Source organism: Rattus rattus, chromosome X (genome assembly GCF_011064425.1).
Source record: "Rattus rattus isolate New Zealand chromosome X, Rrattus_CSIRO_v1, whole genome shotgun sequence".
Lineage (NCBI taxonomy): Eukaryota > Metazoa > Chordata > Mammalia > Rodentia > Muridae > Rattus > Rattus rattus.
In genome coordinates this window covers 12,821,128-12,848,089 of record NC_046172.1, presented here as the reverse complement: position 1 = coordinate 12,848,089, position 26,962 = coordinate 12,821,128, and the positions used below count along the sequence as shown (strand labels likewise).

The 26,962-nt window shown below is 41.2% G+C and overlaps 1 protein-coding gene across 1 annotated transcript in view; it reads left to right on the top strand.

Annotated features, from left to right (window-relative positions):
• The window catches only part of Huwe1 (HECT, UBA and WWE domain containing E3 ubiquitin protein ligase 1), a 128,440-nt gene extending 110,670 nt beyond the window's left edge, over window positions 1-17,770 (top strand). The window contains 25 exon segments of the mRNA XM_032889688.1: window positions 355-610; window positions 832-962; window positions 1,493-1,707; window positions 1,790-2,078; window positions 2,218-2,320; window positions 3,086-3,632; window positions 4,294-4,900; window positions 5,726-5,844; window positions 5,945-6,101; window positions 6,810-6,942; window positions 7,190-7,392; window positions 8,052-8,179; window positions 9,262-9,361; window positions 11,289-11,444; window positions 11,803-11,976; window positions 11,979-12,044; window positions 12,423-12,543; window positions 12,979-13,120; window positions 13,695-13,981; window positions 14,097-14,202; window positions 15,209-15,235; window positions 15,237-15,327; window positions 15,562-15,743; window positions 15,976-16,166; window positions 17,157-17,770. Of these exon segments, the coding sequence (XP_032745579.1) occupies window positions 355-610; window positions 832-962; window positions 1,493-1,707; window positions 1,790-2,078; window positions 2,218-2,320; window positions 3,086-3,632; window positions 4,294-4,900; window positions 5,726-5,844; window positions 5,945-6,101; window positions 6,810-6,942; window positions 7,190-7,392; window positions 8,052-8,179; window positions 9,262-9,361; window positions 11,289-11,444; window positions 11,803-11,976; window positions 11,979-12,044; window positions 12,423-12,543; window positions 12,979-13,120; window positions 13,695-13,981; window positions 14,097-14,202; window positions 15,209-15,235; window positions 15,237-15,327; window positions 15,562-15,743; window positions 15,976-16,166; window positions 17,157-17,259 (4,634 nt within the window). The 3' untranslated portion in view covers window positions 17,260-17,770.
• Window positions 17,771-26,962: the final 9,192 nt, after the last annotated feature.

Here is a 26,962-nt window from a genome sequence, read left to right as displayed (position 1 = left end):
AAATTAATGATCAACAACCATCACAAGAGCCTTGTCTATTTAGATAACTGGAACCACTGACTGGCATGGTACCTGCAGGAAAACTGACAGTAACAAAATCCTTACCTCAGATATCTAGGGACATTGTTTCACAGACATGTGTAGAACAAACATGTAATAGATAGAAAAGTCTTGAGAAGAAATGTAAAAGGCAATTGAGATGGAAGAGTGGGCTATAGATAATCAAGTGGTGATATAGACAAGTGAAAAGTCTACTAACTCCTGCAAAAGGAAACAACCCTACCAATGACCTTGACTGTTATGTAGTCTGGATTCAAAGCAGCCATCTAATTTCTCACTCTTACTTCCTTCTAGCCTCTCTTTCCCCAGAGAGAGCTGAAGATTCAGATGCATTAACAGCTGTCAGCAGTCAACTGGAAGGTTCTCCCATGGACACTAGCAGCCTGGCTTCCTGTACATTAGAAGAGGCTGTGGGCGATACTCCAGCAGCTGGCAGTTCTGAGCAGCCCACAGCAGGTAGCTCCACTCCTGGAGATGCCCCATCAGTTGGGGCAGATGTGCAAGGCAGACCTGATGTGTCAAGAGAATCCACCCAGCCACCTGAGGACAGGTAAGTACTATACAGCCAAGAGACTATAGTAATGCTTTAGAGGTTATTTCAAGCCAAACTCTAACTTGTTCACTGTTGGGCATGCTTTTTACACTATGGTTAATGTGTCTTATTTGAGAAATGGGTATTAGGAATGTTTTTGTTACTTGGTTTCTTTTTTGTTTGCTTTTTTATGGGAAAATTGTATAAAGAACACCCTGAGAATGATTTCTTTCCCTTAGCTCCCCACCTGCATCCTCTGAGAGTTCTTCCACCAGAGATTCTGCCGTGGCCATCTCTGGGGCAGATTCTCGTGGAATTTTAGAAGAGCCACTACCTTCAACAAGCAGTGAAGAAGAAGATCCCCTGGCTGGTAAGTCCATGTGTGCCATAATGATAGAGTTTCTGTTTCCAAAAATTCTTTGCTTGGACATACCCTCCAAACACTTTCCTCCAGGTATGTGTGTGAGCTGGGGGTGGGGGTGGGAGTCTTGAAGATAAAGTAGCAATAAGAGGATGCAGATGTTGCATAATAAAATGAGTTCAGACTTAGAAGTCAGGTTAGCCTTAGCTCGCTTACATTCTTCATCTGTACCATTTCCTACCTTTATAGAATAGGACCTTTAATATCTATAATCCTCATTGACACTGTTAGTCAGTTTTCCATTGCTGAACCAATGGAAATAATTGACTGAAATAAGCAACTTTTAAAAGAATGGATTACCTTAGCTCAGAGTTAATGGAGTTTTCAGTCATTGGTCAGTTGTTTCTAGGTCTCTGTAGTAGGACACTACATAATGGTAGGCACACACATCGACATGAAAGAGTCTTTATAAAGGTTGAGTAATAGCGTACACTATTTGAACTTAATTGAACTGTTGAACTATTTCTTTCTATCTCTAGGTATCAGTCTTCCTGAAGGTGTGGATCCCTCCTTTCTGGCTGCTCTCCCTGATGATATCCGTCGGGAAGTCCTTCAGAATCAGCTGGGCATACGTCCACCAACGCGAACTGCTCCCTCCACAAATAGCTCAACTCCTGCAGTAGTGGGGAACCCTGGTGTGACTGAAGTGAGCCCTGAGTTCCTGGCTGCTCTACCTCCAGCAATTCAAGAGGAAGTATGTGAGCGGGAATATGGTGAGAACAGACTTAGCTTGAAAATAGCTATATTTTTATTGATTGATTGATTTCTTTTTATAGGTGCTGGCACAGCAGAGAGCTGAACAGCAGCGACGGGAACTGGCTCAGAATGCCAGCTCAGACACCCCCATGGACCCTGTGACCTTCATTCAGACTCTACCCTCAGATCTGCGCCGGAGTGTCCTAGAGGACATGGAAGACAGTGTGTTAGCTGTGATGCCACCTGACATTGCAGCTGAGGCTCAAGCTCTAAGGCGAGAACAAGAAGCCCGGCAGCGACAGCTCATGCATGAGCGTCTATTTGGACACAGCAGTACTTCTGCACTCTCTGCCATTCTCCGAAGCCCAGGTACAGAGGGACGCAAATGGGAGGGCTCTGCAATATCTTGGCCTTGTTTTATTTTAATTAACCTCTTTTTACTACCTGCTGTGTTGCTTGAACCCAGTTTCTTCTCACCAAATTCAGTTTCCTTTCTCTTTTCTTGTAGCTTTTACCAGTCGCCTGAGTGGCAACCGTGGGGTCCAGTATACTCGCCTTGCTGTACAGAGGGGTGGAACCTTCCAGATGGGGGGTAGCAGCAGCCATAATAGGTACCCTTGTCTTTTTTTTTTCTTTTTTAAAAAAAAAAAACCTTACCATACTATCTTCTGGGTCCCTTAATTTTATAAGTAGAGAAACTAAAAGATTTTCTGGCAGCCTGGATGACCATTCTGGGCTATTTTCCTTGAAATGAGTAGACAAGCAAAACCCTTCTAAATTCCCTTATTTTCAGAGTACCACAGCTTTGACTGGGCTTAGCTGAAAGACCAGACTCAAAAAGGCAGGCTAGCAGTGGACACTAGTTATGGGTTAACAAAATAGAAAGTGGGAGCCTACTTGGCCTTAGGACTGCAACAGATAAGCTAACAGCAGTAGGGAAGAGTTACTTACTGACTAATGAAGCACAGTAGATTTAACATTCTAGAACAATTATGGAAGAGATCAGTCCTTAGAAAAGAATGACAGCCCCTTAATCTAGAGAAGGCAAAAACAAGCACTGGGTCATCGACCTTAGATTTTCATCACTTGGTAAATGATAAAAATATGAATCTCTGCTCACTTCTCAGTGGTCTTGTAATTAAAAGCAAATTATCTGATTCGTTTGAGCCTCTTCGCTCACAATCTCAATATTCAACATCCTTCAGGGAAAGAAGTTGTAAAGTACCTGGTACATGTTAGATACACAAGAGAGTTGTTGCTGTGGATTGTTTTGTCTTTTTTTTACAGTATCCCTGGCATTATCCCACTCATTCTTCTCATATACCTGATCCTAGTGCTTTAGCTAGTGTTACCGAGAAACCATGCTCTGTTTCCAGGCCTTCTGGCAGTAATGTGGACACACTCCTCCGCCTCCGAGGACGACTCCTTCTAGACCATGAAGCCCTATCTTGCCTTTTGGTCCTACTTTTTGTGGATGAGCCAAAGCTCAATACTAGCCGTCTACACCGAGTACTGAGAAATCTCTGCTATCATGCCCAGACCCGCCACTGGGTCATCCGCAGCCTCCTGTCCATTTTGCAGCGCAGCAGTGAGAGTGAGTTGTGCATTGAGACACCCAAGCTTTCCACGAGCGAAGAAAGGGGCAAGAAGTCAAGCAAGAGCTGTGCATCAAGCAGCCATGAAAACCGTCCCCTGGATCTGCTCCACAAGATGGAGTCCAAAAGTTCCAATCAGCTCTCCTGGCTCTCAGTATCAATGGATGCTGCTTTAGGCTGTAGGACTAACATATTCCAGATTCAGCGTTCTGGAGGGCGTAAACATACAGAGAAGCATGCAAGCAGTGGTTCCACTGTCCACATCCACCCCCAGGCTGCTCCTGTTGTCTGCAGACATGTTTTGGATACACTCATTCAGTTGGCCAAGGTGAGGAGCTTGAAGGAATCCTTGACCCCAGGGCTTTCTGGGCATCAACACCTTGGGTGAGATCTGGACAGTAAAGGGCTAACGAATCTCTTTGTTTTTTATTTTATATTGTGCAATTTGCTGTTTCTGAGAAATTGTCCAATAAATCACTTCGTGGAGTTTTATCTTTGTTCTTTATAATTTTTAATGTACTACCTCAGTCATTAAAACAACTATTTGCACTCTGTATGATTCTTATTTTACAGATAAAGAAGCTGAGATTCAGAACACTTAATGACTTTGTGGTTTGACTAGAAAGTGACAAATTCGGTATTTTTTGAATAATAAACAGTGCTACACAGTATTGGGGATCTACCTGTACTAGGCACCAAGCAAAATGCATTACCTCATTTAATACCAACAACTTTGCCAGGCTGTGTTGTTCTCCTTGTTTCCTAAGTGCAGAGAGACAAAAGATTTAGAAAAGATTGGTAATTGATGTGCTGCTTCAAAGTCTTTCTTTCTCTAGGCTGCTTCACCATCTACTGGATAAAAGTCATATAATCCATCTGTCCAGAGCTGTTAAAGAAAAGGAAGAGTCTGAGAAGCAATTGTCTTTTCCTGTCAGGCTTATCCTTTACAGAGGCCATTTAGATAGAGCCTATTCTTCTTTTCCCTGCAGGTATTTCCCAGCCACTTTACACAGCAGCGGACCAAAGAAACAAACTGTGAGAGTGATCGGGAACGGGGCAGTAAGCAGGCCTGCAGCCCTTGCTCCTCACAGTCCTCCAGCAGTGGCATCTGTACAGACTTCTGGGACTTATTGGTAAAACTGGATAACATGAATGTTAGCCGAAAAGGCAAGAACTCCGTGAAGTCAGTACCAGTGAGCGCTGGTGGTGAAGGGGAAACATCCCTACACAGCCTTGAAGCCTCTCCACTGGGACAGCTCATGAACATGTTGTCACATCCAGTCATCCGCCGGAGTTCTCTCTTAACTGAGAAACTCCTAAGACTCCTCTCTCTCATCTCAATTGCTCTCCCAGAAAACAAAGTATCAGAAGTGCAAACTAACTCCAGCAACAGTGGTTCCTCCACTGCTGCCACCTCAAATACATCTACTACCACCACCACCACTACTGCCACTGCCCCCACGCCGACACCTCCTGCTGCAACTACCCCTGTCACTTCTGCTCCCGCTCTGGTTGTTGCTACAGCTATTTCCACCATTACTGTAGCTGCTTCTACCACAGTGACTACCCCCACAACTGCTACCACTACTGTTTCAAGTAAGTGTTACAAGTCAAAGCTATGGGGTTGTGCCATGGCTCCCACCTTACTCCCACTTCATATCCAGATAGTCTTCCTAAATGATTATTGTGAGGGCAGGATGTTCATTCTTAACCCTTCTCCCCATACCACCACAGTCTGTGTGTATGGTGTATGCATGTATACACGTTTGTATAAAGCCAAAGCTCTGGCTCCACCAAAGGGGGTGGAATTAAGTCCTATTCATCAAAGATTTCTAGACTATACAATAATAGACTGAATGAATGCAGTGTGATTTAAAGTAACAAGTCATCTCAGGAAGTAGAGAAAATAAGCCAGGTAGGAGATGAGTTAAGAATTGTCTGCAAGGGCTGGAGAGATGGCTCAGTGGTGAAGAGCACTGACTGCCCTTCCAGAGGTCCTGAGTTCAAATCCCAGCGACTACATGGTGCCTCACAACCATCTGTAATGGGATCTGATGCCCTTTTCTGGTGTGTCTGAAGACAGCTACAGTGTACTTATATAATAAATAAATCTTTTAAAAATTGTCTGCAGAGTAAGTAGGTTTTAAAGAATAAGTTGTGGACTATGTATGATGGGGGAATGATTTAGAGAAATACTTAGGATTTTTGGTCACCTTACAAGGCATAGTTAAGAATTTAGCTCAGTGGTAGAGTGCTTCCATGGTATGTATAATATCCTATGTTCAATTCCCAGCACACAAAGATTTGGCCTTGACAGATAGGTTGTCATTTTCTCTGCTTTGCCATTTTGAAGGCCTATACAGTGCAGCACATCCAGGCTTATGCCATCACCGAGCTTTAATATGTTCTGTTTCCTCGAAGCTTCCACTACTAAAGGCAACAAATCTCCAGCAAAGGTTGGTGAAGGAGGCAGCAGTAGTGTAGACTTCAAAATGGTATCCTCTGGCCTCACTGAAAACCAGCTACAGCTCTCTGTGGAGGTAAGTCTAAGCTCTTTTATACCTTCTGAAGTTGAAGGAAAGAGGTAGGCATTTCAGTTCTCAGGTTAGGACTTAATTACCTCTCCTATATTTTACCTAGGTGTTGACATCCCACTCTTGTTCTGAAGAAGGGTTGGAAGATGCAGCCAATGTGTTACTGCAGCTCTCTCGAGGGGACTCTGGGACGCGAGACACTGTTCTTAAGCTGCTACTGAATGGAGCCCGTCATTTGGGTTATACCCTTTGTAAACAGATAGGTAATAATGTTAAAGCATTATATTCTGTTTTCTTATAAGCAACACACACACACACACACTCACGCTAGACCATGCTCCTAAAGCACAGCTCTTGTTTTCATATTACCAGCAATTGTTATATAGCTAGTCATCTATGCTTAGTGAAGAAGTAAGGGAATACAATTCATTACTGTTATGAGAACAAGAAAACCTGCTTTTTTTTCCTCCCTAATAAGTGACTATAAGAGCTCCATGATAAAGTTGGAAAGACAGCTTTTCTCATCTTAAAAAATATACCTACACTATGATCAGGTTCAGGAATTATACTCAGAATAATGCCCTCTTTTGTATAGTTTTGAGGATGCAAAATTTCTACCACTTTAAAATTGTCCCTGGGTGATACATGATTATCTCATAGTCCCATAGCATCCTTTGAGAGAGGGTAAGAATACCACAAAACCTGAGTAAGTTTAAAGACCTACATAGAACTTAGATAACGATCTGTCTCCAGAAAAGGTCCTTTTTATTTTCTATACCAAAACTGCATTTTGTATAGATCAATAAGACAGTCTGATGAATTGGTAGTCCCCAAGTGGTTAGTCTACAGAAGAAATAATAAATCGAATAGAAAATTTTTCTTTTCACTTAAATTTCCTGTAAAGATGTCCTGGTAAGGTTCTGCTTTCTGCTTTAAGGAAATCTCTGAACAATTGACTCCTGCCTACCCAGGTACCCTACTCGCTGAACTACGGGAATACAATCTGGAACAGCAGCGGCGAGCCCAATGTGAGACCCTCTCGCCTGATGGCCTACCTGAGGAGCAGCCACAGACCACCAAACTGAAAGGCAAAATGCAGAGCAGGTGGGTGTGGGCTAGAATGTGGGACATTTGAAAAGTGACTTTTGCTGGTTTTTCTGTTCAGTTTCATATCTGTAGGTGGTTTTTCTATTTGTTCAGTGACATGCTTGACCTGGTGTTTTGAAAAAAATTCTCCAATGACTAATGCTATCTTTATAAGGTTATTTTCTAGTTAATACCAGAAGCTTTCCTTGTTCTGAGTATTTATACCTTGATGTCAATATACCTAAGCCACCTCTACACTATACAGGTTTGACATGGCTGAGAATGTGGTAATTGTGGCATCTCAGAAGCGACCCTTGGGTGGCCGGGAGCTCCAACTGCCTTCTATGTCCATGTTGACATCCAAGACATCCACCCAGAAGTTCTTCTTGAGGGTACTACAGGTCATCATCCAGCTGCGGGATGACACACGACGAGCTAACAAAAAAGCCAAGCAGACAGGCAGGCTAGGTATGAAAGTAGAGTGTCTAATTGAGGATGGTGGGGGGATGGATCCAGAGTCCCTGGGAGTGCTGGGCTAAAGTGTACTGTTTGTTTCTATTTGACCTTTCCACAAAAAGAACACACACACACACACACACACACACACACACACACACACACACACACACACACACACACACACACACACACACACACACCACCACCACCACCACCACTCACCACCGACGCCACGGACGCCTGCTTTTAAAGTATCAAATGTTGATTGCTGTATTGTATAACCCATTCAAGTTATCTATCTCAGATTGAGTAGATCAAGTTATAATTGAGGGATGATTGAAATCTGGCAAAGAAATGGGGAGACCAACATTTCTCTGAGAAAGACTTATGAGTGTTTGCTTTCTGCCTCCTTGAATTCTCTTAACTAAAATATTTGCCATGTTCTCAGACAGTGGCTTCTGTCCCATAGAACACTCTACATGCCACCATCCATCATTTCCCCTGCTCCTCTCTACCTCTACCTTGGAACTTGATTATGAGGATACAAAACTGCCTGAACTAAAACTCAAATTCAACAAGATGCCTTATGGCATCCATGAAGAAGAAAGGATTTTGAGCATTCCCACTTTCTACGTTTTATATCGTGGCTTCCTTTTTCCCATTTCTAGGTTCCTCCGGTTTAGGCTCAGCTAGCAGCATCCAGGCAGCTGTTCGGCAGCTGGAGGCTGAGGCTGATGCCATTATACAAATGGTACGTGAGGGTCAAAGGGCGCGGAGACAGCAACAAGCAGCAACGGTTAGCATGATGCCTGTGGCCCCTCATTCATTTCTCTACCCTCCTTCCTGCACCATGTCATCAGTGGGAGTTCATTGCTCATACCTTGTATGCTTTTGCATTATGTTTGCTAAATGAATGCCTCTAGACAGCAAGGTTACTTTCTGTTGGTGTTTCTCTTACTCTTCATTTACTGGTTTGTATTGATACCTGGTTGAATTTAAAGCTTGGCCATCATACCCCATTCCCAGCTATCCAGTTAGTAGTGTTGTGCAAATTGTCTTATGCTCAGTGCCTGGGTTCTGAAGGGGATGTAGGGTTAAAAAAATTAGTGTCATGAAATTAATGCAAAGACAACTTTTAAGTGCTACCCTTGAAGGTCCCCTGAGCTTGGTATATATTATCTGTGGTCACTATTATCTACAGTTATTCCCTCTACCCTGGCCTTTAATCTCAATACTCAGGACAGAGGCAGGTGGATCTGCCAAGGCCAGCTTGGTCTACATAGTGCGTTCCAGGACCAGAGAAACCCTCTCTTAATAAATATAGTATATTGCTGGTCACACTGGGTATAGTACAGGATTTGGGGGAATGATTCCAGCAGTGGTAGAAAGAGAAAAAGAGCTGCCCTCTGGGTATTTTTTTCTGCACAGTATCCTGTCCTACCTGATAAAGACATAGCTTAAGTACCCCACCTATGGGAGATTATACCAAGTTCAGTTTGAACAAATATAATAACCAAAATCTTATGTTCTACCTACCTTAAGAGTATGTACACAAACAGAAACTGGTCTAGAAAACTTCTAATTTTTGTCTATATTCAGAGCATCAGTGTAGGGGTAGAGTGGGATATGAGTGGGAATTGGGTAGGAGCAGCTTATAGAGAATGCAGGCATCCAGGGAGCTCTTGGGGAAACCTGCAAGCTCATAGTAAAAAAGAAGTATGCATGTTATTCTTTTGATCCAGGGAGCTATATACTTTGATAGCCAGGTAGGAGAAGGTAGCTTCTAAGCTCAATGTATGAGACATTCAGGGGCCAACCTCTAGTCCTGGAGGAAAGCAGAGTTGCACCTTTTATGTGACCTTTTTTCCTTTTATCCAGTCGGAGTCTTCTAACCAGTCAGAGACATCTGTCCGGAGAGAGGAATCACCCATGGATGTGGACCAGCCATCTCCCAGTGCTCAAGATACTCAGTCCATTGGTCAGTACTGCTGCTGCTTGATTTTTTTTTTTTTTTTTTTTAGTTCCAATGGACCTATAAATGTTTACAGTCAGCCTGAACAACATAGGGAGAACCTGTCTTTAAAGTAGCAGATTAGGGCCTGGCAAGATGACTCCTCAAGTAAAGGGTATTTGTACTTAGCACCAATCCTGACAACCCCAAATTTGAGCCCCAGAACCCACATGGTCAAAGGAGAGTACTAATGACCCAAGTTTTACTCCAGCGTGCCCTATGTGTTTGTGCTAAATAAATACATAGAGCTGAGGCAAGATTGAGCTGTTCATATACCAAGCCTGCAGCTACACAGTGAGACTCTATCTTAAAAGGAGATGAATGAGCTGGCTTAGCAGGTAAGGGTACTTGCTTATAGTCATTACCAAGTACCCCTGGTACTTAACATGGTAGGGGGAAAAAAACTCCTTCAGATTTGCCCTCTAGTTTCCATACATGCCATGGCACACGCCACACACACACACACACACACACACACACACACACACACACACACACACACACACACACACACAAACATATACATATAAATAAGTGAGAAAATGTTACTATAAAAGAATAAAAGGAGTTTGACATGGTGCCACATGTCTTTAATTCAAGTACTACAGAGACAGAAGTGGGCATATCTGAGTTCAAGACCAGCCAGTCTGGTCTATATACAAAGTTTCTGGGCAGCCAGAGATCCTGTCTGAACCCGCCCCCACCACCCCCCACCCCCCGACAAAAATAAAAGAAAAGGAGAAGAAGGAAGTGTAGCACACTGTACATGAATATGGCATGTTCATCAAGTCTTGGCTCCCCCATTTGCTAGCTCTGAATTATAAGGCATGATTTATTTAAAGCAATACTGTTGGGGATGGGGAAACAGCCAGTGTCCAATGTAGGTAAAGTGCTTGCCATGGGGGATGACTTCAATCCTAGGTCAAAAACACCTGACATGGTAACACACACACTTACAATCCCAGTGCTAGAGAAAGCCAAGATGAGCAGGTCCCTAGGCTTGCTGATAACCAGGTTAGTGAAAGACACTATTTAAAAAAAAAAACAAGGTAGATGGTCCTAGAGCAATACTCAATCTATGGGTCAAGACCTCTTTGAGGGTTGAATGACCCTTTCATGGGGGTCTCCAAAAACAGATATTTACATTATGATTCATAATTAGCAAAATATGATTTATAACTACAAAGTAGCAACAAAATTAATTTTATGGTTTGGGACACCACAATTTAAGGAACTTTATATGTGTAATACTTAACCAAGTACCTGGCACATAGTAAATGTGGCATTTTTCAATAAGTTACGTACCGAATATTTTTGATGCCCTTTAAAATTACTTGAAAATAGTGTTCTTCTAGGACACCCAGTTTTGAAATGCTTTATTGAATCATCTGAACTTTGGGAGGTAAATATTAGTAAGGCTTCTTGAGGGCTTTAAATTGAGACCAGTAGACTTAATTTAAAAGGCATGAGACTTTTATTTAAAATTATTGAGTCAAAATATCTAATTTGTATCCTAGCCTTATTTTTAGAAAAAGAAAGGAGAATGCAAGCTGATTGCAAAGGCAGAATTTATCAGAATTTAATGAACATAATGTCCTAAAACATATTTGTACCGGAAGACAACTTTCATAGCACGTTGCCCTTAACTTAAACAAGAGATTCCTTCTTGGCTAAGGAGGCAATGACAAGACTGCACAATATATGGCCTTTGACAACTTAAAAAGAGACTAGTATAATTGAGGAGTCGAATTTGATATTTAATTTACCTTCTAGATATTATTCAATGAGTAATGCTGGCCAGTCTGTCTAGTGTCCTGTGCTTTTGTTCTGGGAAAAACTCTCAAGTAAGAGAGACACTCTGAAAGTTTCTGACTGTCCTTTGTGTGTCTAGTAGTCTCAGATGGAACACCACAGGGAGAGAAGGAGAAAGAGGAGAGACCACCTGAGTTACCCCTGCTCAGTGAGCAACTGAGCCTAGATGAGCTATGGGACATGCTAGGGGAATGTTTAAAGGAACTGGAAGAATCTCATGATCAGCATGCAGTATTAGGTGAGTTGCTCTCTCTGAGGTTACAGATTCCCAACCCCTTGGTCTGCTCTTGGACACTTTCTGCCAAGTAGTGGTGGTGGTGATTATCTTGCTTTTTAAGTTTGTTGGACTCCCTCTGTATGTCTGTAACAAGAATTCAAAAAGAATTGCCCTTTCTCTTGATAACTCTGATACTTGAGATTTCTCTTTATAATTGATTGCCTATTTTGCTTTTCTCTGACTTCTCTTGGCTTTGTATTACCCTGCAAGTTTTCATTATTCCATGTTTTGAATTTGTGATGTGATTATATAGGAAGGTGGGTGTGTTTTTATGTTTAACTTTGTAAAGTGTCACTTTGCTGTCATTGCTATCTTGTAGTGCTACAGCCTGCTGTCGAGGCCTTCTTTTTGGTCCATGCCACAGAGCGGGAGAGCAAGCCTCCTGTTCGAGATACCCGTGAGAGCCAGCTGGCACACATCAAGGATGAGCCTCCTCCACTTTCCCCTGCCCCCTTAACCCCAGCCACTCCATCCTCCCTTGACCCATTCTTCTCCAGGAGCCTCATTATGCACACATCTCCTCAAGCCTGCCCCTGACACACAAGAAGTTCCTTCGCTTTGTGGCATGGAACTCTTAGACCCATGAATAAAGTATTTTATCCCTATCTAATTAAGCAGAATGAAAGAGTCCACAAACATACTTGCATACAAACACCTAACACACACACATACAGCAAAAAGTAGACCTATTAATGACAGGAGAGTTCTGCTGTAGAAGCTCTTCTACGTTTGCATTCCAAAGGATTTGGGTTTTATTATAAATCCAGGTGTTAGAAATGCCCAGATTTCATATTCACTCCTTAGGAGTGGGCCCTGACTTTAGCTATTTCCTGATTTAGGCCCCTAAAACAAATAAAAGCAAGTTGGTTGCTAGTATACTGTTTTGTAGTTTCTTAGGAACTATATAATATGCTGATTCCTGCTGTTATCTTTTTCTCTCAGAGACTCACCGCACTGTGTTAAACCAGATACTTCGGCAGTCCACCACCCATCTCGCTGATGGACCTTTTGCTGTCTTAGTAGATTACATTCGTGTCCTCGACTTTGATGTCAAGCGCAAGTATGTGCCCTGTTCCTGGCATGTGTTGTGATGAAGAACTACATAAATGATACCTGTGTCGCCTCCCAAGGGGGGGAAGCTATACTTGTTCTAGGGTTATAAGGGTTTCTTGGTGGTACTACATTTCTAAAGTCTCATCCTATTCTTTAGAGTCATAGTGGTGGTGGTACAGTCAAAATGAGACCCTAGACTCCTTGGTATCTCTGCTCCTTCTATACACACAAGTGTCCTTCCTAATAGAAATCTAACAGTCTCTGTGGTCCCTTATTCAGTAGAAATAGGAAAAATTTGAATTCATAATAAATGATCTAGCCCAGCTGTGTAAGGTTAAAAGATGAAAGGGAACGAGCGTGTCCCTGTTTTCCTTCTGAACAGACAGGTATAAATTTGCTTTGTCACCCCCAATCCTACTTCCTTCCTTTTCTACATCCTAAGATATTTCCGCCAAGAGCTGGAACGTTTGGGACTAAGGGGGTCTGAAAGAAGACATGGCCGGCATGTCCGGCCAGACCATGTATTTGAAGACTCCTCATCGCGAGCTGCATCAAAATCTCCTGAAGAAATGAAGAATGATTGTAAGAACTTGGGGAGAAAAATAGCCAAGATGGTTCAGGGCCTATATGCTATATGGTAGCAGTGGCCTAATCTGGCCTCAAGTTTAGGAGAAGTGGTTAAAAAACTCCCAGTAGCATTCTGGCTTAGATGATGATATTTGAGCTTCCTGCTTTTGGACTTGGAGTGCTGGTTGACCTTTTGGCTGACTTAGTCACCAAGCTTTAGGCAGACCAGGATGTCTTTAATGCTTTTGCAATATGGGCTTAGTATATCAGGAATAGATTAGATATCTGCCTGCAGAGCAGATTCGTAACCCTGGGTTTAGGAGGCACCATGTGCTTGAGTGCCCCCACCAAGTCATTAATTGTTCATTGGTGGATTATGAAGCCAGCTGGAAGAAATTGATAGCTTGCAGCAACAAGTATCACAGGAGGGTCTGTTTTTCCAAACCTCTCCTGGTACTCACTTCTTCATCTAACAATGGACTCTCCAAAGTCAGATTCACAGAATCTTTCTTGCTTACATGATGCTACATGAATGGTCAGATCTGTCCTGGCTTTCTGCACAGCTCTCTCATTTCTGCTCTCTTGTGCAGGTATATAGTGTTTGAAGGAGAAGAAGGGCAGGATGCTGGGGGTCTACTGCGAGAGTGGTACATGATCATCTCTCGAGAGATGTTCAACCCTATGTATGCCTTGTTCCGTACCTCACCTGGTGACCGGGTCACCTACACGATCAATCCATCTTCCCACTGTAACCCCAACCACCTCAGCTACTTCAAGTTTGTTGGACGAATTGTAGCCAAAGCTGTATATGACAACCGCCTCCTGGAGTGCTACTTTACTAGGTCTTTCTACAAACACATCTTGGGCAAATCTGTCAGGTGAGGTTGTGGTAGTCTTTAGACTGCTTTTAGCCCTAGTACTCTAATATCCTTACCTCCCTTTCCTGTCTGTTCCTCAACCAAGCCATGACCCTATCTAATTGCATTTTTCTAGGTATACAGATATGGAGAGTGAGGATTACCACTTCTACCAGGGTCTAGTTTATCTGCTTGAAAATGATGTCTCTACATTAGGTTATGACCTCACCTTCAGCACTGAGGTAAGTTGGGAGATACATTTGGGGAACACTTTGGAACTGATTGTATCAATTGAGAAAAGACTTGTCTTTATCAAACAGAAAATACAATGGATAAAATAATCCAAGCTGTTTCCTAGTTTCTCAGTGGGTAAGAGCATGTTTTGCAAGCCTTATGTATGGCCTGAGTTCAGATCTAACACCCATGTAAAAAACCAGGTATGGCCATGTTCTAGTACACAGTGCTCCGGGAGTGCAACACAAAAGAGGTTCACTGGAGATAGGCTGACTGCTAGTTTAGTTCCAGGAAGAGACCTTGTCTACGGAATAATAGTGCAGAACACACAGACAGCATTATCCTCTGGCTTCTTTATGTGTACATATTCTCATACAAACCTTCATTCATACACACATGAAATAGTTTTATTTATGTATATGCTCATGTGTTCAGGTATGTACATACCAGAAGTAGACATTGAATCCTGTGGAGTTATAGACCTCTGAGCAACCAAACATGAGTGCTGGGAACCAAACTTGAGCCATCTGGGCACCGCCACACCCGCCACCACCCCCCTTTTCAAATGTGTGGAAAAAACGTTCCAGGACAGATAGAACTCAAAGCCAAATCAGTGAGCTTTGAGTTCACTGAGAAACACTCAGAAAGTAAGGTAGAACATAGTAGGGAAAGAAACTCATCTTTGACTTCTGTGAGTAGGTGTGTGCACACACACTGTCCCAGTGCTTAATTCAGTCCTAAGAACAGTTCATTATAGAAGAAAATTAAAATTACCCTTTTCTCATTTGTTTTAGGGCCAAAGACTTAATTTCCTTCATTCCATCCTTCAGCTTTTTCTTATGCAGAGGAGCTCTAGGCTAATGAATAGTGAAAAACGACAAATAGTTAGCTATGGTTATGCCTCATCTCCCTGTCTGGGACATGACAAGGAAATAGGGTGCATTCCCTGCACCTCTGTGTTACTTGTAAGCAAGCCAAACCTGATATTTATGGATTGGTATCTTGATGTTCTAGGTTCAAGAATTTGGAGTATGTGAGGTTACGTGACCTCAAACCCAATGGAGCCAACATCTTAGTAACAGAGGAGAACAAGAAGGAATATGTACACCTGGTTTGCCAGATGAGAATGACAGGTACGAGAAGTGTCCTTTAGGATAGATCTCTGCTTGTTCAAGGAAAGAGGTCAGCCTTTTATTTCACCACAACACTTGACCAAAATAAGACTTCATCTATTATCCTGTAGGGGCCTAGAAACAGTGGTAGGTAAGGCAGGAAGATCTGTCCGTGTCAGGTGTCAAGTTGAGGCTATATTATAATAACTCAGTTGAGTTGTGTGAGTTCTGATTCCATTTTTATTCTTTCACCAGGAGCCATCCGCAAACAGCTGGCAGCCTTCTTAGAAGGCTTCTATGAAATCATTCCAAAGCGCCTCATATCCATCTTTACTGAGCAGGAGTTAGAGCTGCTCATATCAGGGCTGCCTACCATCGACATAGATGACCTAAAATCTAACACTGAGTACCACAAGTACCAGTCCAACTCCATTCAGGTGAGCTGCTGCTAGCAGAGGTGTCCCCATACTCTGATAAGTGTTACACTTATCAGTAGTGCTAGTTTATGAATAACAGCATGCCTACGCCTCTTTTGTTCTTCTGAGCTGATGTTTTCACCCATCCTGTGAAGGATTCCACAAAAGGGCTTGACTAATATTCCAAGTCTACTGCCATTCCTGATCTTTACAAGCTCTCTAACATTGGTCTTTTGTATGTCTCTTCTTACAGATCCAATGGTTCTGGAGAGCATTGCGTTCCTTTGACCAAGCAGACCGTGCCAAGTTCCTCCAGTTTGTCACAGGTACTTCCAAGGTGCCCCTGCAAGGATTTGCTGCCCTTGAAGGCATGAATGGCATTCAGAAGTTTCAGATTCATCGAGACGACAGATCCACAGATCGCCTGCCTTCAGCTCACACATGGTTAGAAAATGACTTTTTCCTTTTCAGTGATTGTATTGAGCTTGTAGACTTGATAACTTCTAGACAACTACCCAAGGCTGGGAGCACAAGTATTGCCTAGCCTACAAACTTATAAACCTCAGTTTATTGAGTCTATAGAGGAAGTTGAGGTGAGCAGATAGGCTAAACAGAAGACGGAAAGACACATTGACAAATAGCACTTTCAGGAATCATGGCATATTCAAAGCTTTGCCTGGCTGGGAAGGGCTGGATATACATGGTTCAGTGATTAAGAGCTCCCTCTCACAGGACCAGAATTTAGTTCTCAGCACCCATGGGAGTCAGTTTGCAACCACTATAACTCCCAACTGCAAAGTATATAATGCCCTTTTCTTGATTTTATAGGCACCTCCAGTAACATGCATATATACCCATACATATACATCACTAGTGAACCAAAATGTCTCCTTAAAGGCAGTTGTTTCTTAGAAAATGTTATGATTGGAGATATATAGTTCAGTTGGTTAAAAGTACTTTTCCAGCACAATACCATGATTCTATTCCTCATACCACATAAATTACATAAAGTAGTGCATACTTGTAGTGCTGAGAGGCAGGACAATCAGAAGTTTCAAGTTTGAGGCCAACCTGGGATATACAAGACCTGGTCTCAAAAAATAATTTTAAAAAAGCTAAAAACTAATAGATGGGGGGCTAGATTAGCAGGTAAAATACATACTGCTTTTGGAGAAGACTCAGATTCAATTCCCAGCACCCACATGATGGCTCACAACCATCTATAACTGCAGTTCTCGATGCCAGCATCAGCAAGCACATAGTATGATGATGTACATACATCCATTCATGCCAGTTTTGAAGCCAAATTAACAGGTTGGAGAAAAAGTGGGAGAGTCAGCAAAAAGCAGTAGTACTGGCTCAGAAAAGAACAGAAGGTTGGTAATACTGGGATTCATTTTTCTTTTCTCATGGATTAATCTTTTTTCGTTTTAGTTTTAATCAACTGGACCTGCCTGCCTATGAGAGCTTTGAGAAGCTCCGCCACATGCTACTATTGGCCATCCAGGAGTGCTCTGAAGGCTTTGGGCTGGCCTAATAAATAAGGCCCTGCCTACTTCTGTGGGGTTTTTCTACCATTTTTGGACCTGGGGAGGGGGGGGGGTTTAAAAGATCCAGAAAGAAAATGTCAAAATCCAATAAATGAAATTCACCAACTCACCATGTGTGTGTCCCAGCTGCCCATCTTCCCTAGTGCATACCTGTTCGCTTCTCATTCTCTTGCCTCTACCCTTTCCTTGCCTTTCCCTTTTCCATGCCGTCCATGATCCCCACCCCATGTGTTAAGAAGGCAGTTGCCTTTGCAGGGACCTGTTTGTCCCAACTGAACAGTGTGCTCCTCAGATTCTGTGTTCAGAAGGATTTGCTGCATTGAGACTTGAAACCTTTGGATAGGGGAAAAATTATATATATATATATTTTTTTGTTCTGTTTGCATTTCTTAATTTGTGCTTGGAATGTGTTGATGTGCACAGCTAATGATTCAATGCGAGACAAGATTGGCATCTGTGTTGTGGAGGTTTCAAATAAAGAGCACTCTTCATAACTCACTTTTCACAATGGAGTTTTTTTCAAACAAATATTTTGAAAAAGTCTTATACACAAATTAGATAAATGAACTTTCCAGAAAACCATTTCTGCCCTTTCTGCTTACCCACCCATCTCCACTTCTGGTATAACTTCCTTCTTCCATCAGTTTCCTCAGAGAAAAGACAGGAATTGGGGGGGGGGGTTGTTATTTAAGATGAGATCTGCACTTAAGGCAGTGGAACACACTGCAGCAGAGTTTACTCAACCCACACAGTGTTTCATTTGGTAAGCATTTGTGATAAGTTTAATTTCTTTAAAGTTTTGGTTCCTTCCTAGTAAATTTTAATAAGCAAAATATTTGACTAGCTCTCCACAAGATAACCTTTTTTGGTTTTGTCTGTCTTGTTATTTGTTTGCAAGTATTCAGAGATTATCTAGTAGTCTCTTGTGGTTTTTATTCTCTACCCAGCACTTTATCAGACTTTGATGGTTCCAGCCTTGAACAACAACAATTTAATAAAAACTTAATTAGAAAAAAAAATCCTGGGCTGGAGAGATGGCTCAGCGGTTAAGGGCATTGACTGCTCTTCCAGAGGTCCTGAGTTCAATTCCCAGCAACCACATGGTGGCTTACAACCATCTGTAATGGGATCCGATGCCCTCTTCTGGTATGTCCGAAGACAGCTACAATGTACTTATATATATAATAAATAAAATCTTTTTAAAAAAGGAAAGAAAAACAATCCCAGGATTGGGGATTTAGCTCAGTGGTAGAGCGCTTGCCTAGGAAGCACAAGGCCCTGGGTTCGGTCCCCAGCTCCGGGGAAAAAAACAAGGGGGGAAAAAAAACCCAAGTAGTGTTTGTGTGTGTGGTGGGGGTTAATATTCATTGAGGCATTATAGCTTAAAGGTTTTTTTGTTTTGTTTTTCTCCCCTATTGACAACGTCTCATATTAGGTGTGGGAAAGCAAAAGATGTCCTTACCTTCATCCTATGGGCCTGATAAATTGGCTGGCATTTTCTTTCTATTCAACATTAGGTGTCTTGTATTTAACCTTGCTCTGACAACTGAGAAGACAGGTGTGTTGTCCCTATCTCAGAACATCTTGTCTGGGAGGAAGCAATCACCTCTCTGACACATGCAGAATACAAAGGTATCTGAGTAGACCAGGCAGCTTTGCAGATTCTCCCAGTTGTTAATGGCCTTGAGAACATGCTAAAGTTGGGTAGGAGTTTTGCATTTAAGAAGGAAAAGAGCCATCTAGGTTGAGCCTGAGCCAGTTGTAGTAAAAATAAATCACATCTGCCTTGAGCAAAAAGATAAAAATTGTATTTAAAAAAAGGATAGGAGTCCCAAGGAAGAATTGTCGGGTCAACAAGAGCTAGTTCTAACTTCATACGGTTGCTCCCATCTGTTATTGAAGGACCAAGACAGCTGAGGCAGGTGGATTGCTGTGAGCTAAAGGCCAGCCTGGGCAATAGAATTGAGACCCTGTCTTATTTACTCTGATTACTGAACTAATACAGCTCAGTCATATGCGAGGCCCTAGATTTGGTGATCAGCACATCACAAAAGAATGGAGTGTGTGGGTTTGATGTTGAGGGGACTATAGGAATGAAAAATATAGGTAGAATCCTAGGGAAGAATTCTTACTAGACTTTAAATCTAACAAGAGGCCTAGTTATACTATTCACATAGACTGATATCTAGAAGATATAAAAATTGGAATATATTTATAAAGTAGGATCATAATGTACTAAAACATATCAGTTGTAATATGCAGCATCAGTGGTAAGCAAAAAAAGAAGTCACAGTGTCCATTGTGTTAGATGTGGTATACCTGTAGTTCCAGCTGCTTGGCAGACAGGCCCTAAGATTACATGAGCCTAATAGCTTTGAGAGCAGCCTGAGCTCAAAAAGTTGCAAAATAGGCCAACCATAATTGCGTATGCTTGTAGTTCCAGCTCTTGGGAGATAAGGTATAGCCTGGGCAATGTAATAAGACCGTGTCTCAAAACATTACAAAATATTCCTATGCATAAACGATCTGAAAAGCTACATAGATAAAAAAAAATTACTGTTTAATGTCCAAGATGAGTGAAAAGCAAAATGAATAGAAACATGTAGCTAGGAAGAGGTACACAAAGGGCTGCAATATCACATGATAATTTCTTAAACTGGGTGTAGCTGGTCATATAGATGTTCCTATTCATACTATATACTGTGGTACATTAAGATCTACAGTTTTAACATTAAGATCTGCCCAGGCTGGCAATCCTGCCTCAACCTCCCAAGTAGTTGGTCTATAATATACCTGCTACTTTGCCTAGCAGTGTTTTTTATAATGTGCCTGAGTGTATCAGTGTACCATGTGTGTACAGTGCCAGAAAGTATGTTAAGTCCCCTGGACTGGAATTACAGATGATTCTTAGCTTCCATGTGGGGTCTGCTGAAGAACAGCCAGTGGTTTCTACCACTGAGACAACTCTCTAGCCCCCAGCAGCAGCACCATTTGATAACAGCTTACTAAATTACACAATGCAGAAACTAAAATGTAGAGTCTAGGTTCAATTCCCAGTTGGGTGAAAAAAATGAAGTGAAGAAAGTGAGTTGACATAATAGAGGAGATAGTAGAACTCTTTCAAATACAGTCATTTAGAAAACAAACCAGCTGTGTCGTACAGGCCTATAATCCCAGACACTCAGAAAAGTGAATAGAGAGTCACACATACCCCCTCTCAAAAATAAATGAAATGGGGAGGTAATAGAGTAGAGAAGAGAAAGAAAAACATTACTTTTACAACAGCAACTAAAATTACAAAAATAACTTGGAAGCAATGTGTTCTTATGGAAAAACTATGAGAAGCTTAATAAATAATGAAGCTAACTGGTTATCCATGTAGAAATACAATCTAGTTGGCCCCTCCACATAATCAACTGACAGGGTAAACAAGGTAGAAGCCAGAATGAAAAGACCGAATAATAGTCTTGACTGAGCATTCAATGCCCTATGGCCTAATGGAAGCCAAAAGTAAAAAAAACCTGTTGGAAAAGGAATGACCTTTTCCTTAAGAATGGGAAATGCAACAGTGCTATAGGAAGATAGGAAGTTTGCTCTGTGCTTTGCACTAAATGAACGCTTCAGGTGAAACATAGAAGCTTACTTATTTAAACAAAATATAGGCAAGCTAGCTCATGAAATACAGAAAAATCTTGCTAAGGCTAAAACTACAGAACACATAATGGGGAAAACTGAGGTAGATGGCTAATAAAATATTGAAGATAGCATAAACAGAATCATAAGACAAACAGTCTAAAAATACATTTCTACACCACAACATGTTAATCTTGCATGTATTTTTTTCTACTTCCCTGAAGCGCAGGGTCTTATGTACCCCAGGCTGACATTGAGCTCACTTATATAAATGATTTTGAGCTTCTAATTCTGCCCCTGACTCCCACCTGCTGAGATTATACCTGACTTTATTCTTCTTTTAAAGTTTTTTTAATAACTACGTTTATTGGTAATAAAAATACTGGTTATTATACCTGTGAATTCAAAGGACAATTTGTTGGCATTGTCTTCCTTCCCAATGAGTACCAAGAGATCAAATCATCGCTTTGGTCAAGAATGTCTTTACTCTATTGGAGCCATTGGCTGCATTTAAGCCCATTTTTCTTGAATTGGAAAGTCTTGGGGGCTAGTTTGGTTGGTTGATTTTGAACAGGATTTTCTCTTGTATAGCCTGAGCTTATCCTGAACTTACTTTTTGTAGATCAGGCTAGCCCAACCGAAAAGATCCACCTGCCTCTGCCTCCCAAATGCTGGGATTAAAAGCTTGTACCACCACTTCCCCACTGTTTTGTTTGGTTAGTTTGGTTTGTTTCTAGAAGAGAACATGATGTAGAGGGAGATTTAGGGTAAATGTGATCAAATTACATTGAAATGTGTTTTGTGTAGCTTTTGCTACCCTGCCTTAATCCCCTGGTGGACCAAACTACCAGCCCTCTCCCAGAGAATATTGGATCAGCAGATGAAAAACAAACACACACAATTGCTCAATTTAAACTTGCATTATTGGCTCAACTGCTGGGTACCTCCAATCTTCCAGTACTCCCAGCACAGCACCCTAAATCTGCACTGTTTCAGTTGCTCAGCCACCTTTAGTCCCAGGTCAACATCCCCAACCTCCTGCCTGTTAAGTAACCTGTGGCTGCTCCACCCGAAATTTCACATGGCTGGTTGGCTTTTCTCCCTCCAAACCATGGTGAGCTCTTCTTTCTCTCCTGCATCTCCCAGCTTGCCTGTGGGAGTCTCGAAGTCCCACTATTCCTTCTGCCCAGCAATTGGCCTGTGGCATCTTTACTAATAAATCAAGAACCAATTGGGGCACAGGACCTTAGCATCAGAGCTACTCCTACAGAAATCACTAAAAATGCTGTGTTTAAAATATTTTTATGTGTGTATGTGGAAGAAGCAGGTATGTGCAGCACATGGTTCCAGGTGCACAAGGTGGCCAGAAGACACTGTAGGAGCCCTTATATAGAGCTGGAGTTACAGGTAGTTATGAACTTCCCAATGTAGGTGTTGAGAACTTAACTCAGGTCCTATGGAAGGACAGCAAGCACTCAACCACTGAGATATCTCTCCAGCCACATTAAATTACTGAGACAAACTCCCCAATAGAAAACTACACATGGTCATGAGAAGGTAATTCACAAAAAAGAAATGTAAATAAGCAATACTTGTATTAAAACATGAACCTTTTACTTACTCTGTAATAAGCAATCCATTAAAAGCTTAGTGAAAACTACTTACCAAGTATATGTGTGTGTGTCCTTATACATAAATGGTGAAGTAATACAATTATTCTTAGGTCTTATAATCCTTACCATTCTTCATATTATAGTGGGAAAAATAGATATCCACATGTAAAAATGGAATTACATCCATCCATATCTCTCAACTTGCACAAAAATCAATTCAGAAAGGATCAAAGACCACAATGTAGACATGAAATTCAGACTGCTGGAGAAAAGCATAAGTAAAACATTTGAATATATGAGAATAGGCAATGACTTTCTGAAAAAGACCTTAATAGTACAGGAGATAAGTCCAAGAATTGGCAAATGGACTATCATTAGATTAAAAGCTAATTCACTGCTAAGGAAAGCATCAGTGAAGAGCCTACAGAATGGGAGAAAATCTTTCAAAGCATACACCTGACAGGGCATTGATATATAGACTATTTAAAAGCTCCAACTAGGGGTTGGGGATTTAGCCCAGTGGTAGAACACTTGCTTAGAAGCGCAGTCTGGTTCAAGTCCCCAGCCTAAAAAAAAAGTGCAAGCTCCACCAGTACCAACAGTCTCAAGACATTCCATCAATAGATAAGTAATAGGAGTAGACAGATCTCAAAGAAGAACAAATGTATAAGAGTATGTTTCAAAAGTAGCCATCAAGGGAAATGCAAACTAAAATTTCTTTGAAATCTAAATCTTATTTAACAGAAATGAATACTTCATCCAGAAAAAAACAACAGATCCTGGAATGTAGGGGGTGAGGAACCCTTATTTACTGCTGGTAGGAATGTAAACTGTTGTGACTATTATGAAAATCTCTATGGAGAGTCCTCCAAAAAACAAAGTAGAACAACCATTATGACCAGTTATACCACTCTGAAGGGGTCTGTCAATATATCACAGATAGATAGATAGATAGATAGATAGATAGATAGATAGATAGATAGATAGATACATGTTTATTGCTGTATTCTTCATTAGTGACAAGATGACACCTGCCTAAGTGTCCATCACCAAATGAATGGATTAATAAAATGTAGTATGTATACATAATGTAATTTTATTCATCCACAAAGAATCTTCAAAAAAGTAAAATGTCATTTGTAGGAAAAACAAGAAAATCGAAAAACTCACTTTTAAAACTAAAATACAATACAGACAAAACAATGACAAAATACTGTATTTTCTCTCATGTATAGAACCTAGATTTAAGTGGGTATATCCATGAAACTAAAAGAGAACCATAGGGAGTAAAGAAAAGAGATTGAAGTGGAGGAAGAGAGCAGGAGGAATCAGAAACACATGAGTGATTGTATTTAATCGTCAACCTATAAATTAGAATCACCTGAATAAAGAGCTTCAATTGAATAATTGTCCTGAAATGGTGGAGAAGACACATTTACTCTCCAGAACAATCTTTGCACTAGTTTGCTCTTGTTACTGTGATAAAACACCACCAAAAAGCAAACCAGGGATGAATGACTATCATGGGTACAGTCTATCATCAGGAAAGGTAAAAACAGTGTTCCTCTGTGGATTCTGCTTGACTCCTGACTTGAATTACTGCCTTTGTTTCTCCAGAAAGATGGACAGTAACCTAAAAATGAATAAACTCTTCCATCCACAAGTTAAGCTTTTGGTCAGTGTTTTATCACAGCAACAAAGAGCAAACTAGGGATAACACATGACATGAAAGCAGAAGGAGGGAGGAAAGAGACCAGCAAGAGAGGGACAGAGAATGGGCAGAATAATTAATTAGAAGAAAGTATAATGGCATGTATGCATGAAATGCCACAAACCCCATTGCTTTTTTGGATGACTTTTTTTTAATGTATGTGAGTACACTGTTCTCTCTTCAGACAGACCAGTAGGGCATTGGATCCCATTACAGGTGGTTTTGAGCCACCATGGTTGCTGGGATTTGAACTGACCTCTGGAAGAGCAGTCTGTGCTCTAACCACTGAGCCATCTTTCCAGCCCCTGGTGTGATGACTTAAAATTTAAAAACAAAAAAGATATATTATACTTACAAAAAAGAATATACCATGTACATATGCACACTAGAATTTTATTAATCCACAGACAAATATGAAATTATGACATTGATAAAAAATTAATGGAACTGCAAATCATATTAAGCAAAATCAGACAGATTCAGACAATATCAAATTTTCTCTTCTATGGAATGAGAATATGCATTTAACATATATAGATAGACATGAAAAGTAGAAGTGAAGACTATGAGAAGAGAGGAACAGACAGTAATAGAATATGCCTGCCATGAAACCAGAGAGAGGGAGGAAGCCAAAAGAAGAAGAATAATTGAAGGTAGGGAAGGGCAAGAAGCAAGGTGAATAAAGACAAAACATACACATGGAATAAAAATCAATTATCCAGTGGATAAAACATGTGACCTATGAATGTCAGTTACCCCTTTTATCCCGATATTTGCTCAATGGGTACATGGACAAAAATAAAATAACATGGATGGAAATTGGGCCTTTGCTTTAACTACATGGGCTATCCATTTTCAGGATGACAGAGTTAATTCTATTACTATGTGCCTAAACTACCAACCAGGAGAGAGTATAATTTACTTCCTGATGTGGTATTATTTCTCATGGAACTTGGCACCAGCCAGCTACCTGGTGATAGGCTGATCATTATATTGAATTTCTTTGTTTTTTTATTTTTTTAATTTATTTACATTTCAAATGTTATCCCTTTCCTGGTTTTCCGTCCATAAATCCTCTATCCCATTCCCCTCCTCTTTCTTTCTATGAGGGTGTTCCCCACCAACCACCCACCCCTTTGAATTTCTAACATAATTAAAGGAACAGATGCATCCTAAAGGAATAGAGATATATTCTGATAGTTTTATCTTTCCTTCCCCATGGTACCTGTAAAGCACCAGAATGTGTAAACTTTTCTGCATAGTGTTGCTCCAACCACAACTCATCTCAGAGCAAAGCAAAGTGCTGCAATGGGTTCATGGCTAACTAATTGGTTTTATCACATACCACACCATCCTAAAGGACCTGTATAGCCATAAATTTTTTGCAACCTACTTTTTTTTTCTTTTTTTTTGGAGCTGGGGACCGAACCCAGGACCTTGTACTTGCTGGGCAAGCGCTCTACCACTGAGCCAAATCCCCAACCCCTGCAACCTACTTTTAATAAAGGTTCAACCTCTCCTCTAGCCCACCACCCAGCAGAAGTAGGGGAAGAGAAAAGTTATTAGGATGTGGGGAAAGTGGACCTGTTCAGCAATAGTTCTTTGAGGGTGAGCTTGATCTTCTTGGGCAGCAGGTCAGTCCCATAGCAAACACCAAATACAATTCAGCAGCTACAGTCTAGTCCTTTCAGCAAGCAGACACCAAGCAACTATAGTTCAATCCTGAAGAAACCACCAGGCTTACCAACTGGTCTAAGGAGAGGCCACAAAGGCAGCAAGCTGCCACAGGAACTTCAGGAGGAGTTCTTGGTTGAGTTTCTCTCAGTGGCAGTGTTATCAAAGTTGAGCTCCAACAATGCTATGTAAGACAAACTTATACGTGTTTGTCTTTAGTAAAGACCTAATGAAACCAGAACAAAACCAAACCAAAGCTCAGTGCTTTTTTCCCTGTCTGGGGGGTCACATTTATACCTTCATCAAGAGTCCTTTCACGTGTCTGCTATAGCCGAACATCCTTTCACCTGTGTCTGCTTCAGGAAAACATCCTTTCACCTGTGTGCCCCAGCAAAACATCATGTGACATAACTAACTTTCCAAAGAACTAGACATTTCCACTTCAGACCTGGCCTAACTGAAAAGTAGAATCATTTACTAGGTAGTTAAGTGTGATCCCAGTGGTGGTGGTGGTGGTGTTGTTGTTGTTGTTGTTGTTTAGATGTAAGATATACTTCAAGCTATGTAGTACTGTCTATTTTATAGCCAAAATAGTCAGGTCCTAGAATCAAGTTGTATAAATGGAAATAATTACTCTCAACATTACAATTAGTAATTAGTAGAAACCCACTCACAGTTTTTACTTCATGACTCAGCAACTTTGAGCTCTAACCAGTTTGGAAATCTTAGTCCCAAAAGAACTAGATGTTCCCTACCAAAGGGTACAAAAATGATTCCACCAAAATGGAAGGACAAACATTTTGAATGTTTGGAGTTTCTTAATACCAATTGAAACTACAGGCAAAAGAAGGGAATTTGAAAGTTAATTCAGCCTGGCATGATGGCACATAGCTATAATCCCAGCATGCTGGAGGCAGGAAGATTTCTGTGAATTTCAAGCAAGCCTGGTCTACACAGCAAATTCAGGCTAGCTAGGGCTGCATAGTAAAACCCTGTCTCAAAAATAAAAAGTTATTTCACGAGTTTCAGTTGTTGAACCTAATCACTAAGTGGAAATTG